Raw genomic sequence first — 13,503 nt, 5'->3', positions numbered from 1 at the left:
CTGGGTCTTCCAGCTACAGACTTTTGGTGTTATTGTTTTTTTTTTAAATTTAGAATATTTTCCCATGGTTACATGATTCATGTTCTTTCCCTCTCCCCCAAACACCCTCTCTCCCATAGCCGACATGCCATTCCACTGGGTTTTACATGTGTCATTGATCAAGACCTAATTCCATATTATTGATAGTTGCACTAGGGTGATCGTTTAGCGTCTACATCCCCAATAATATCCCCATCAGCCCATGTCAGCTACAGACTTTTGGGAAGATAGCCAGAGTTGATCCTGGGCAAAACGCTAGAATAGATAAGGTCACTAGGTGGGCCTAGTGGATAGAATGCTTTAATTTAATTTAACTTAGGAAGTTTAGCTGATTTAACTCAGGAGTTTAACTTGGGAAGAGCTAAATTCAAATTCTCTCTCAGAGACTGTACAGCTATGAGATTCTGAGCAAGTCACTTTGCCTTTTTTTGGCTCAGTTTCTTTCCATGTAAAATAGGAATAATATGACCTACCTCACAGGAAAGCTGTGAGGATAAAATGAGATCATTTAGGCAAAAATACTTTCTAAATCTTAAAGCACGATCTAAATCCTAGCTATTATTTTCCTGTAGCCTCTTCTCATTTTTTCTTTCTACCTTCTCCACTCTACTCCCTGAATGAGTGACTTATTTCTAAAAAACTCTGTTTCCATCCGGCTGTCAACTAATTCCTGCCAAATGAGTAGCTAATAGTGAGGTTACAGTGTCACCTTGCCTAGAATATTAGCATTCTGCTACAGTACCCAAAGAGACTAGGGTACCCAAAGCAATGTATTTCTGGTGGTGATGTTTCGGGCATTGTGAGAGTAGATGCAGTGGGAGTATTTTAGGGGCAAGAATCTCTGCTTGGTGCCCTTCAGATTATATCATGTAGGGAGCTCCTTACTCTCTCATGTCTTTGGGGGGACTTGAGGATGAAATAAAGAGCCTTGCTGGGATTTTTCATGATTTTTCCAACCACAATTCTTCTGGATATTAGCTATTCCCACTCTCTTTCTCCCATCTCCCTCACTCTCCCATTTTTTTTCTCTCTTTGCAGGTTGGAGCTGGCTGTTAGCAATTTTCTGAGAGTCTGGGAGAAAAAGCCCCCCACCAAAGCCCCCTTTCTCCCTATAAAGGCCAAGGGACTTCAGGGCAATAAGCATCTAAAGAAGGGTTGCTCTGGGCCTCAGCAAAAGGGGAAGGTAAAGAAGCTCACGGAGGATGTAGAGAAACTAGTGACCAAGGAGGAAGACTCTCTAGATACTTGCCTGTCCACAGTTTTCCGAGAAGAATGCCCCTTCCTTTCAGATGATATCCTCCGGTATTTCAGCCTCCAGGACAACGCTTCAGAGACCTCTCTCTCCCCCTGGACGGGCTCTTCTCAACTTGATATCCCTTGGAGCAGGGCAGGACAACCCACGTGCCAAAGGGTCCTGGACCACTTGGCTCAGCTGACTGTGCCAACCAGCTTCTCTGCCCTCTCCTTCTTTGTGGGGTTCATGGGATGCCACAAAGATGTCATCCCCCGCTATGCCTCACTTGTTGCCCCACTCCACGGCCTCCTGAAGAAGAAGACCCAGTGGCAGTGGACGCCGGAGCATTCTCAGGCGTTCCTGGCCCTGAAGCAGGCTCTGGTGTCGGCCCTGTCCTTGGTCCCTCCGGACCCCCAGTTGCCTTACCGTCTGGAGGTGGCGGTGAGTGAGAAGACCTTGGCTGCCGTCCTGACCCAGGAGCGGGCAGGGCTGCGGCGCCCCATCGCTTACACCTCCAAGCCCCTCCTCCCCCAGGAGGGCAAGGCTGCCCTGAGCCGAGGCGGCGGCCTCTGCGCCCTGGCCTGGGCTGTCAGGCGTTTTGCCCCCTCTCTGGGGTCTGTCCCCGTCGTTCTGGAAGCCTCCTATACCTCCAGGGACTCCCCAGACCCTGAGCGGAGGGAGAGCCTCGAGACCTCCGACACGTGGCTGGCCCGATGGTCCCTCCTGGTTCAGGATAAGGACAGGAGGACGCTGGGCACATCCTTCCTCCCGGGCCCTCTGGGGGACAGCGGCCTTCCCATGCCCACGCCGGACTCACTGCCTCAGTTTTTCCAAATTCTGCCGCCTTTTTCCGACTTGTCCTCCTTCGTATGTATTTACACTTCGGGATATTGCTTTTACCAGGACACGGAGTGGTGCGCGGGCTTCGGCTTGTACGTTCTGTCTCCCGACAGCCCCCCCCTGTCTCTCTCCTTCTCTTGTTCCCCTCACACGCCCACCTATGCCCACCTGGCGGCCGTGGCTTGTGGCCTGGAGCGCTTTGTCCATTCCTGCATCCCTCTGGTCTTTCTGGTTAATTGTAGCTGGCTCTTCAACATCCTTCTAGACCTCCTTCCCCTCTGGCACTCCCGGGGTTTTCTGTCCTCCGATGGGGCCCCCTTGCCTCACCCGGCCCTGCTGTCCTACATCACTTCTCTGGCCTCCAGCCTCCCCACTTTGCCCTTCCTCTTCAAAGCCTCCTACAAGGGGGCCCTGTTCAGTGTGACGGTAGAGGCCCTCGCCAAGCAGGGTGCCCAGGGGTCCAGCCCGCTGTGGAAGCTGCCGAGGCACATCATGCCTTCTGTTGGAGTGGCCGCCAGCCCCTTGGGCGATGGGCCCGATCTTCAGGCTTTGCAGGAGAACGACGCCGTTCTGCTAGAAGCCATTTGCCAGCTGCAGGCCGGCCGCAAGCTTCCCGGACATTCTCCCCTCAAGCCTTTCGAACCCGGAATCAGTTTTGTTAAGGAGTGCAAGCTGCTTATGTACAGAGAGATGAAGAGACCGAAGGTCTGGATCGTCCCGGAACAGATCCGCAAGGACCTGATTTACTCGGTGCACGACGTCCCTCCCGGCCCCCACGCCGACCCGGAGGAGACCCTCAGGAGGGTGAGGATGTTGGGTTGGTGGCCCAAGATGCACGGGCAGGTGAGGGCCTACTGCAAGTGCTGCTTGTTCTGCACCTCCATAAACAACCTGAGCAAGGAGTCCAAGTGCATGCGGACGCAGTGGGCCTCCGCGTCGGCGGCGCCCTGGTCCAGTCTTCACATCGACGTGATCGGGCCCGTGCCCGCCAGCGAGGAGGGCCACAGGCACGTGCTCATCGTGTCCGACGCCTGCTCCTCCTGGACCGAAGCTTTCCCGCTCAAGTCCTTCACGCAGATGGCGGTGGCCCAGGTGCTGCTCCAGCAGGTGTTTTCCCGCTGGGGGGTGCCCGTGAGGCTGGCGGCCGCCCAGGGATCTCAGTTTGCCCGGCACGTCCTGATGAGCTGCGGCCTGGTGCTGGGGGCCAAGCTGGGCAGCGTCTCTGGGGACATTCAGCCCGCCGAGCTGAGGGACAGGGCCTCCACCGAGGCCTTTAAGAATTCGCTGAAGGAGTTCATCATCCTTCACGGGAAGAACTGGGCCAGCTGCCTGCCCCTGCTGCACATGGCCTTTCGGGCCCCGCAGTCCGGGCCCACGCCTTTCGCCGTCGTGACGGGGGGCGAGATGAGACTGGCCGAGTCTCTGTGGTGGGAGCTCAGCGGGGCCCACGTGGAAGGGCTGAAGATGGACGTGTTCTTACAGCAACTCAGAAGTAACGTCCTAGACAGTCACCTGCGGGCCGCGCTGGCTTCCGGGGACCAGGCTGGCGAGGAGCAGAGCGGCTCCTTCCAGCAGGAAGCTCAGGGGAAAGAATGGAATGTGGGAGACCAAGTCCTGCTCTTGAACTTCTCCAAACCTGGCGCCGCTCGGTGGGTCGGTCCCTACTACATTGTAGACAGGCTGAGTCTGTCCCTGTACAGGGTCTGGGGGTACCCCACTCCAGGGAAGCTGGGAGTCACGTACCCCACTAACCTGATGAAGTCGTACCCCCAGGGCGGTGCTCCTTTGCCTTCCGTGATATTAGAACAGCTGGAATAAGCCGTTCCCCTGTTCCCCCTCCTTTTTTTTTTTTTTTTTAATTTTTATTTTTTGGAGTGAGGAGAAGAATGCCTTATCTCTCCCCTATTCATCACGGCTCATACCTAGCCTCTCTGGGTCTTAGCTAAGGCCTAAAGACCTTCCAGACTTGAGAATACTCAGAGACTCTGCAAAGAGCTTTCTCTCTCCGTTTCCCTGGCAACTTTGCCCAGGGTCCTCATTTATTCAGTGTTTGTTACTAGGCCCAGCTCAGCCCACCTATTCTTTTCTTTCTGGAATCATCCCAGAATCTCATCCCTGGCAAGCCTGTCACCGGGACCTCCGAGTGGGAATCTGACCAAACCAATCCCTCGTCTTCCTCCCAGGGAGAGGAAGAGTCTCAGCGGGGGTTCTTTCCTGGTAGCTATTTCAGCCTGGGATCTTCTAAGGGTGTCTTTGCCAAGAGGTCTCAGACCTGCAGTATCTCTGGAGAGGGTGGAGACCCTCGTTTCTCTCAGGCTGAGCTCCGGCCCGGTCGGCAACCCAGGAAAGCCTGTCCTCTGCCCTCATGCCGAGGTCTTTGATGGTGCTGGATCCAAAGGGATCAAACTTAGAAACCATTGGAGTTAGATTTAGATGGTCATCTTGTCACTGGGAGCTTTGGGGTCTCTTTTATAAAAAAAGAAAGAGTATTTTGACTCCTTAGTGGACATGATTGGAACCCTCTGGGCCAAGCGTCCTGAGGCATAGAAGAATAGGTAGGAGTTTTGGGAAGGGATTCTTCCCACCTTGTTTCATTCCAGCTCCCCAAACCCCATTCTTTGAGCGTTTTTTTGCCCTCAAAAATCCAAGGATCTTGATGCAAAGCGCAGGATCTCTGAGCCAGAAGAGCTTGTCTTGACTTGTCCAAGAAGCTCAATTCTTTGTTCCAAAGGGGTGGCAAGGTTGAGTCTTGTGTTGCTCTGGCAACAGGAAGATAGGAACTTTGCACCTTCCCATGTATGGTGCTCTCCTCCCCCTTTCTCACACACACACATACACACACACACTCACACACACTCACTCTGCTGGTAAAATAGCTTTGCTTTATCCTCTGGATGAGCCCTTGAGCATGCGCCTTCTATAATAGGAAAACTAGTTTCATTCATTGAACCCTCTCCGTATCCCACCTAAGTAATCCTGTGTGAAAACAGCTTTGCTCTAAATCACATCCTGAATCGGAGGTTTTATATGTCTTCCAAGTAATGGGAAAATTGGGCTCACTGTTGGGGCCTCCGTCCTTCCCTCCCTCCCCACCACGTTACCCTCCTGAGTGAAGCAACCTTTGACTCACACTTTTGCCCCAGTGGGACTTTATGTGCTTTTTGGGAAGCTAGAATAGTTCCTATTGTACCTAGATTAGTTCCTATTTACACTTGCCAGTCATTTCTTTATTGCCCTTTGTAGCAGTTTGGAATGGGAGTGAGTCTTCATTTGATTTGTAAATAGGCAGTTCAAACTGTAAGTTAGCCGATGTGGTCTCCAGATAGAAATCAGGCTGGTGTGGAGAAAGGAGCAAAGAAAGCCTCAGACAGGAGTTGGAGCCGGACTCACTGGGTGGAAGGGTGCGAGATATCATTCTGGCACCCATCCCTTCTTTTCCAGATAAGGAAAATGAAATCAAAGTTAGACAGCTGACTAAGGGTGTCGCCAGGCCTAGAACCCCCAGACACTGGATTTTCAGTACTTTTTCTTCCCTGTTCCTGTGACTGAGGGCAAGAATTATTTAGCTACGCTTTCGACTTTTTATCTCCTCTTACTGTATCTGTTGGAGAATTGTTTCCTGAGATCACTGGGTCCCCAGTGCCTGGGGCTTCTCTCATCTTTGCTCTTCCTTGCCCTTTCTCTGGATGTCCCAGTGGCTCTACCCTCCACCCTTCGATCGAGATCTGAAATAGAAGGAAACCCTCTGGAGAGATTCTCCCCTGGGATCCAAGGCGGCCATCCAGGCCATTTGAACAGTGTCTCAGGCTCGGCTAGTCCTCTTCCCCCAACCCTCCTAAAGTGGCTCCACATCACACTTGCCCTCAGAGCCGACACGTAGTGAGCAAACACACACACATACACACACACACCCCTGTCACTAGGTCAGAGAAGCAAGGGTCAGAGTTCAGCCAGCCACGGGTGTGAGGGATACCTCCACTTTTCCAGCGAGTTCATTTCATCATCCACAGGCGGCCTGAAAATATTTGTTACCTAAAAGATCTGTAGAACATACAGGAGGGAGAGCAGAGCTCGGAGACCCGGTGGAGCCTGAACGTAGTCCTAGAATAAGAGAGACGATGATCTCCTTTTCTGGAAGGGTTTTTAAGGATCTCATAGTCCCACCAGGTTCTCACTGGAAAATATGGACCATTTGCAAGATTAGAATGAAGTTTGCTCCATGCTACCCCAGGCCTTGAGGGAAGAAGTGATGGAGGAGGAAAGGAAAGCTTAGAATTGAATTGATCATCTCTCCTCCCACAGTGGAGGGAGGAGAAAGAGGAAGGAGGCCTAGAATCACTTTATCTATGCTAAATTTTTGAATCAGAAAGCTTGGATAGAGTTGATTCTTGGCTCCTACACTTACTGCCCTGGTGACCCAGGACATATTTATACATACCTCTTTAGGGCCTCAGTTTCCTCTGCTGTAAAATCAGGTTCGGTCTAGATGACCCCTAAGGCCTCTTCCAACTTTATGATTCCATGAACAAGGATAGTATAATGGCTCCGGTTTCCACTGTCTATTCAAGTACTTTGCCTAGAATGTTAAGATTGGAAGAAACCTAAATTTCTTATTTTACAGCTAGAGAAAATGGAGATGCGAAGGGGCTTGCCAAAGTAGAGCTCACAAGATATTGAAACCAGAACTAGAATTGAGGCTGTCTTTTGAGGCCTAGAGATGTTGCAGGTCCATTTAACTACAGTGTAATTCTTTCTGTAATGTCTGATTTGGGTTGCCATGACCCTTCTTGTCATTCTTAGAATTTTTGTAACTGCAAGTGCTCTCCTTCCTCTGGGAATGAAAATCAATGAATACTGCTTGCTAGAGATTTTGCTATATGTGCATACATAATTAAATGTAGCTAGATTACTAATCAAGCCCTTTCCCCCAATTCTTGGGGATTCTCCGGTATTCGAAGTTTATTTTGCTTCCCCATCACCCTCTAGAATGAGTTAGTTTTCATATGTAGACTCTCAGTTATCCATCTATTCCATATGTATCTTGTATGCACCTATTTATATCCATGTTGTCTCTCTCCCATTAGAGTGTAAGCTCTTTGAGGGCAGGTGCTATTTTTCCTTTTTTTGTATTTCCAAGGCTTACCCCAGGGCCTGTAGCTTAATAAATGCTTCTTTTTGATGGATTGGTTTTATTTGACTCAAAGAACAAAGCTCTAAGTATGTCTACTGGAAGGGTTTTGAGTTCTCATTTGAGAAAACAACTCAAGGCTTTCATCCTGGCAATAGTCAGGCAGTTAAGAGCTAGAACTCCCAGGGAATACTCTTTTATTAATCATTTACTACTTGTTTACCTACATAATTTAAAATTTATTTCCCACTATCTTTTGCTTGCTTCATTTGTTTGCTCAAATGACCTCATAGCATTGGTCCTCCTTCAGTTGTGTCTGACTTTGTGATCCCAAGGGCCATAGCTGTTTAGGTTTTTTTTGGTAAGGAGACTGGAATGGTTTGCCATTTCCTTCTCCAGTGGTGCCTTTAGTCAGGCAGTGTTTAAGTGACTTGCCCAAGGTCACACAGTTCTGAAATGTCTGAGGCTGACTTTGAACTCAGGTCCTCTTGTCTCCAGGCCTTGTTTTTTTTAATCTGAAATTAGAGATAATATTTTGCTTCCCCACCAGTTACCACTTTGAAGAAGACTCTCTTCAAGAAATGCAGGGAACTCCCCCTAACATCATCTGGGAGATCATCTTTGGAGCTGCCACATTTCCAACTCCAGGCCAGACACAGGCTTAGAAAACCATATCATCTCTCAAGTCTCTAGCTATCTATAAAAACTATCCAAATCAATCTCATCATTCACATGGATTTTCTCCTTTCCTCCTCCAGTCTAGGGTGGCAGATGACTTACATTCATTTGGAAAAAAGCCTTTTCCACCTAATGTAGGAATCATAGTGGGTAGAAGAAACTGACCAAATCTTGTTTTTAAACTCTGAGAACCCCAAGAAATATGTTCCTCATTCAGACTACTCCAGTGAGTACCCCTAATTTAGAAACTGTCTCATTCAGTTGGGTTTTCACAGTGGCTGGTTACCACCCCCTTCCCTGATATGGGTCATTTCAGAGCTCTCAACTCCTTCCTGAGGAGGGGAGTTAAATGGGAGGGAGGAGAAGACTTTTTGAGTCATCCTTTCCATTTCATTACCCTTAATTCCTCCCTTCTTATCTACCAGAACTATTTCCTTGTTTTCTAGCTTCTCCCTGGGAATCAAAGACTTATGACCTGTTCGCCTTCCCCTCTACTCTCCCATTCTTTTTAGGTCAGCCCAGATGGGATGAACAGATCTGTGGTCAGTCAAATGGGTTGCTATTCTACCTTAAGGATATGGTAGTGGAGAGAGAGCTGGTCTTCTAGGCAGGAAGACCTGAGTTCAGATCCTGCCTCATACATTAGCTGAGTAATTCTTGGGCAAATTACTTAACCTCTCTTATCCTCAGTTTTCCTCATTGGTAGAATGAGGATAATAATACCTACTTGACAGCATAGTTATGGGGATTAAATGAGATAACATGTATAGTGCTTTGAGAATTTTAAAGTGCTATTATTTTTTTTAAACTCTTATTTTCTTAGTAGCAATTCTAAGAGAGAACAATGAGTTTAAGTGACTTGCCCAGGGTCACCTTTGAACTCAGGTCCTCCAGACTCTAGGCCTGGTTCTTTATTTACTGTGCCACCCAGCTGTCCCTGCCAGCTATTATTATCGAGGAAAATTACTGGAGTCAGAAGAGTCTTTCTGGCATGGGCATTGTACCTCCAAAACTACAGAAGTGTTTTAGGCAAACTAAGCAGGGAAATCCTTGTGACTCCTAACCCAAATGATAAGACCTTGAGAGGATTTTCCTCCTTGGATTGTCCTTTAGATTTGAGATGGATAGAGAGATACACCTCCTTGATATCAAGTTGTATCTCTGTTCTCTAAACTATGAGGGTTACCCCCTATGTCTTCAGGCAAACCTTCCCCCTTTCCCCCCATGCCTCAGTGCAATACCACTCTTAGAGTCACATCTTCACTGTTGTGAAGAGTATAAAGACCCCAGAATTGGTGTCATTTGGGAACAGCTTTCCAACTATGCTGTTCCACCTAGGAGGCAAGCTTCCACCTATGCTGTCCTCCTGGCCAGATTCATACCCTTCTAAATTAATTAATTTCTCCTTTTATTTTTAAGCTAACTTTTGGAGTCTTGCATCCTTGCAAAGAGTATCCTCCTTGAACAGGGGGTGGGGTTCACTTCAAATCCCCCTCCCCCAACATTTCTTGGGGCAGCTAGGAGGTTCATTGAATAAAGAGCCAGGCCTAGAGATGGGAGATCCTGGGTTTAAATCTGGCCTCACTTACTGTCTAGCTGTGTGACCCTGGGCAAGTCACTTAACTCCCATTCCCTAGCCCTTACTGCTCTTCTGCCTTTGAACCAATACTTAGTATTGATTTAAAAATGGAAAGTAAGGGTTAAAAAAAAAAAGTGTCTTGCAACCTCTTAGTGTGAGCCTGCTCCATCTGATACCTTGATTTTCCCACCTAGAGCCTTCTTCTAGCTTCAGCTTGATCTCCCTCCCCCAACCATGACAAACTCCATGGCCAAGGAGCAGTCGGACAGCACAAAGGAGCTGGCTCTCTCTACAGGAAATGGTTTTCATGCACTCTGGGGCTGGTACCATCTGGGTTTCTGTGGGGTTCCTGTCAGCCCAGTTTGTGCCACCTGTCCCAAAATAGCAGGGAGAGAAATATTTTGGGGAGAGCAGCAGGGGCAAAGGATCAGTAGCAGTTTCCTTACCTATGCAGTCAGTTTTTTTAAGGTAATAGAAATTGGGAGAAAGGGCAAAATGGGGCATTAGAGGTAGGAGAGAGGGGTAGGTTTGGAGGGATAGACTAATAACAAAATTGTCTTCACACATGTGGTTAACTCAGTTATTTATTATGGAGGGTTTGGCACTTGTGCCCATGCAAAAAGAATAGAATATGAAGATGTCAGCTCTCCATTCTGGATTTTTTAGCATGATGACAATTTTGGGAAAAGAAAATGTCCTTTAACTGCACTTACCTAAAAGAGTATCTACTGGTGGACCACATATTTGCACATGTGATTTGGGGATGTGGAAAATAAAGTTATATTCCCTACTCCAGAGGGATCCTACTACTACTATTGGAGTTGAAATGAATGGAAGTTGGAGGCCCAGGGCTGATTAAAATCCCTCCCTCTGAAGAAAGTTCCTTGCCATTCCTGCATTCCAGGAGGAAGATGAAAGAAGAGAAGGATGCCAGAGTAAGTGTATGGGGAAGGGTGGAGGTGTTTGGGGAAAAAAAAAAAAAAAAAAAAAGAGGGGAGGGGGATACTTTCCCTCAGAGAGGAAAGATCAGAAAGCCAGAAAAGCTGGAGAATTTCCAACCACCAAGCAGGTTCCCTCGACGCAGACGCAGGGATACTCGGTCCCCTGGGTCCAGGGGCAAGAGCACAGCACTGGTGGCTGCCTCTCTGGTCACATCAGGGTCATTGGCAAAAGCTGAGATCACAGGCCATGTATTCAGCATCAGGCTCACCTGGGGAGGGGAGAATTTAGGGCTGTTAGGACTGCTATCCTGGGACCCCCACATTCCCTGTAGCCCAAGAAATCTTTGGACTATGGTATAGCTAGTGAAGTCATTCATCATTTCTGAGGCAGCTAAGGGATCCAGTGGATATAGAAAACGACCTAGAGTCAGGAAGACTTGAGTTTAAATACAGCCTCAGACACTTTCTAGCTGTGTGACCCCTGGACAAGATACTTAGTAGCTGTTTGACTCTGTTTCCTTAACTGTAAAATAGGGTAAAAGGAGCACCTGCCTTTTAGGGCCATTGCAAGCTTCATACAGTGCCTGGCACATAGTGGGCACTAAATGAATACTTGCTTCCTTTCTTTCCTTCCTTTGAAATCTTAGCCCTTCTGAAAGATCAAAGGTTGACTGAGCTCTACACCTATGATTAGGCTCCCTAGACCTGGAGTGTTAAATATATTCCATCTCCCCTGATCTGGGTTTTCACTACCTTGTGAAATGGACCTTTGGACTTTGCCCGAGTCCCCAGTCCCTCATTGACCCGAGGCTGGCTTTCTACTAGAAGAGTTCCATCTAGACTCCTGGGGAGTCTTGTGGCCACTGTCTTAGAGTTGGGGGCAGATGACCAAATTGAGGGTCAGAACTATAAGTCAGAAACAAGGCATGGGTCAGGGATAGAGCTGGGGTGTCCTGACACTTTTACCTATCTCTTCCTCTTTTAGAGCTTTGGGGGAAGTGGGGCTCTGGGCTCACCTGGACAGTCTGGCGGTTGTATACCTTCACCACATGGAACCGGAAACTATAGACACCTCGGACAGGGGCAACAAAGGATCCCGAGGCCCTGTCAAAGCCATTGCCTTCATTCACCAGGACCTAGGCAGAGGAAGAGTGGGGTAGGGAAAAGTTGGCATGGGAGGGGTGACAAGGGAAAGGAAAGGGGGTGAAGATGGAGAGGAGTGGATGAATGAGGTAAGGAAGGATAAGGAAGGCCTTGAATAAGAATACTTAGGGGCAAGGACAGAAGTGTGTAGGAAATGACAAAAGTGGGAGAAGAACTATGGCTGGTTTTCTTAAAGAGAGAAGAGGGGCAGCTAGGTGACTTGGCAGGGATAGATTGCCAGGTCTAGAGATGGGCAGTCCTGGGTTCAGATTTGGCCTCAGATAATTTCCTAGTTCTGTGATTCTGGGTAAGACACTAAATCTCAATCACCTACTCCTTCTTGCTCTTCTGTTTTGTACCCAATATTTAGTATTGATTCTAAGAGAGAAGGTAAGGGTTTAAAAAAAAAAAAAAAGATGAAATCTGGGAGGATGGGAGATTGAGTGGGATTCAGACAGTAGGACCTAGCCTCCTACTCACTTAGGAGTCAGCAGTTGGAGTGGGTGTGGTAGGGAAAGGAATGGTACCTGGTCGAAGTAGATGGCACCAGTGGTACCATTGCCTGTTTCTCCAGCTGGTTCATGATGGTGGCTACGGACAGCAGCAAAGGCCACCCGTCCTGGGGGAGCCTCTCCCAGGGCTGCCCCGCTCGGACCTCCTGTAGTTGCCCGCCCAGGTTCACATACCACCAGGCACTCTCCTTCCAACATGACAGGCTCTGTCCCTTCCTGTGCCTGCCCTGATCCTAAGGCCAGGAGTACAAGTATCAGGAAAGACATTACGATCTTAGGTGGTTTTTCCAGTGTCCAAGTAATTCCTAGTAATGCAGAGATGAAGCCCACCATATCTTCTCTCTTTGCTTCTTCTAGCTCTTTTTTCTCCATCTTTTAGTTTCTTTTTCCTCCTGCCCTTTTCTGTCCTAGGGACTCTTTTGGCCCTATATGAACTGCTCCTCTTGTTTCTTTGCCCCAATCTCCTGGCCAACTGGTCTTTCTATCTCTTGTTCCATCTCTACCTGGGATCCACAGGATCTGTGTGTTTCTGTGTCCTGCCACTCACAGCTTCTGCCATGGATCCCTCCCCTTTGGCAGAGTGCACACGGACAGCCAATGAGCCCCAGGAAGGAATAGAAGGACAAGGAGAAGGGACAAGAGGGATCACAGCCAGGACCCCAGGGAGAGTCTTTCAGAGCCAGTGAGGTAGGAGCTAGAGCTGATGAGAGAGGAATGTGGGTGGGGGTGCTTCTCCCTCTCTCTCTAGCTCCTCATGTCTATGGCTGTTAATGCTAGCATAGTATAGCTTTTCTCTCCTCTTCATCCTTAACAAATTGGCATGGAGACACATGATAAAACCAGTAGAAATGTGCGTCGGCCATGGGTGGGGGGAGTGGGGAGGGTGAAGGGGAAAGTAGGAGCATGAATCATGTAACCATGGTAAAAACGAATATTAATAAATGTTTAAAAAAATAATATATTACAGAGAAAAAAAATTGGCATGGACATTGTACCCCCAAACTCAGGCAAACTGTTAGCAGGGAAATTCTCTTGCTCCCTTACACCCTTGTGACTCCTAACCCAAAATAGCAGACCTTGAGAGGATTATCCTCCTTTGATTGTCCCATTGATTTGATTTGATTTGTTTAGTTGTTTTTTTTAAACCCTTACCAGAAATTCTCTAGCTCCCTTACACCCTAGTGACTCCCAACCCAAAACAGCAGACCTGGAGAGGATTATCCTCCTTTGATTGTCCCATTGGTTTGATTTGTTTAGTTTTTTTTTTTTTTCAAACCCTTACCTTCCTTCTCTGAGTCAATTCTGTGTGTTGGCTCCAAGGCAGAAGAGTGGTAAGGGCTAGGCAATGGGGGTCAAGTGACTTGCCCAAGGTCACTCAGCTAGGAAGTGTCTGAGGCCAGATTTGAACC

General features: G+C 48.3%; 2 protein-coding genes across 2 annotated transcripts in view; one reads left to right on the top strand and one right to left on the bottom strand.

The window, feature by feature from the left end:
* Positions 1 to 3,940, top strand: part of NYNRIN (NYN domain and retroviral integrase containing) — a 34,527-nt gene extending 30,587 nt beyond the window's left edge. Inside the window, exon 7 of the mRNA XM_044660057.1 lies at positions 1,078 to 3,940. Coding sequence (XP_044515992.1) covers positions 1,078 to 3,931 — 2,854 coding nt within the window. The 3' untranslated portion in view covers positions 3,932 to 3,940. The remainder of the gene's footprint in view (positions 1 to 1,077) is intronic.
* Positions 3,941 to 10,101: 6,161 nt separating this feature from the next.
* Positions 10,102 to 12,623, bottom strand: CBLN3 (cerebellin 3 precursor). Its single transcript, XM_044662252.1, has 3 exons — positions 12,110 to 12,623; positions 11,456 to 11,575; positions 10,102 to 10,708 (listed from the first exon to the last, which is right to left on the bottom strand). The coding sequence occupies exons 1-3, from the start codon at positions 12,464 to 12,466 to the stop codon at positions 10,511 to 10,513; spliced, it is 675 nt and encodes a 224-aa protein (XP_044518187.1). The 5' UTR covers positions 12,467 to 12,623; the 3' UTR covers positions 10,102 to 10,510.
* Between the last annotated feature and the right edge of the window lie 880 nt (positions 12,624 to 13,503).

The sequence above is a fragment of the Gracilinanus agilis genome, chromosome 2 (genome assembly GCF_016433145.1).
Source record: "Gracilinanus agilis isolate LMUSP501 chromosome 2, AgileGrace, whole genome shotgun sequence".
NCBI lineage: Eukaryota > Metazoa > Chordata > Mammalia > Didelphimorphia > Didelphidae > Gracilinanus > Gracilinanus agilis.
This window is presented reverse-complemented; position numbering and strand designations above follow the sequence as displayed.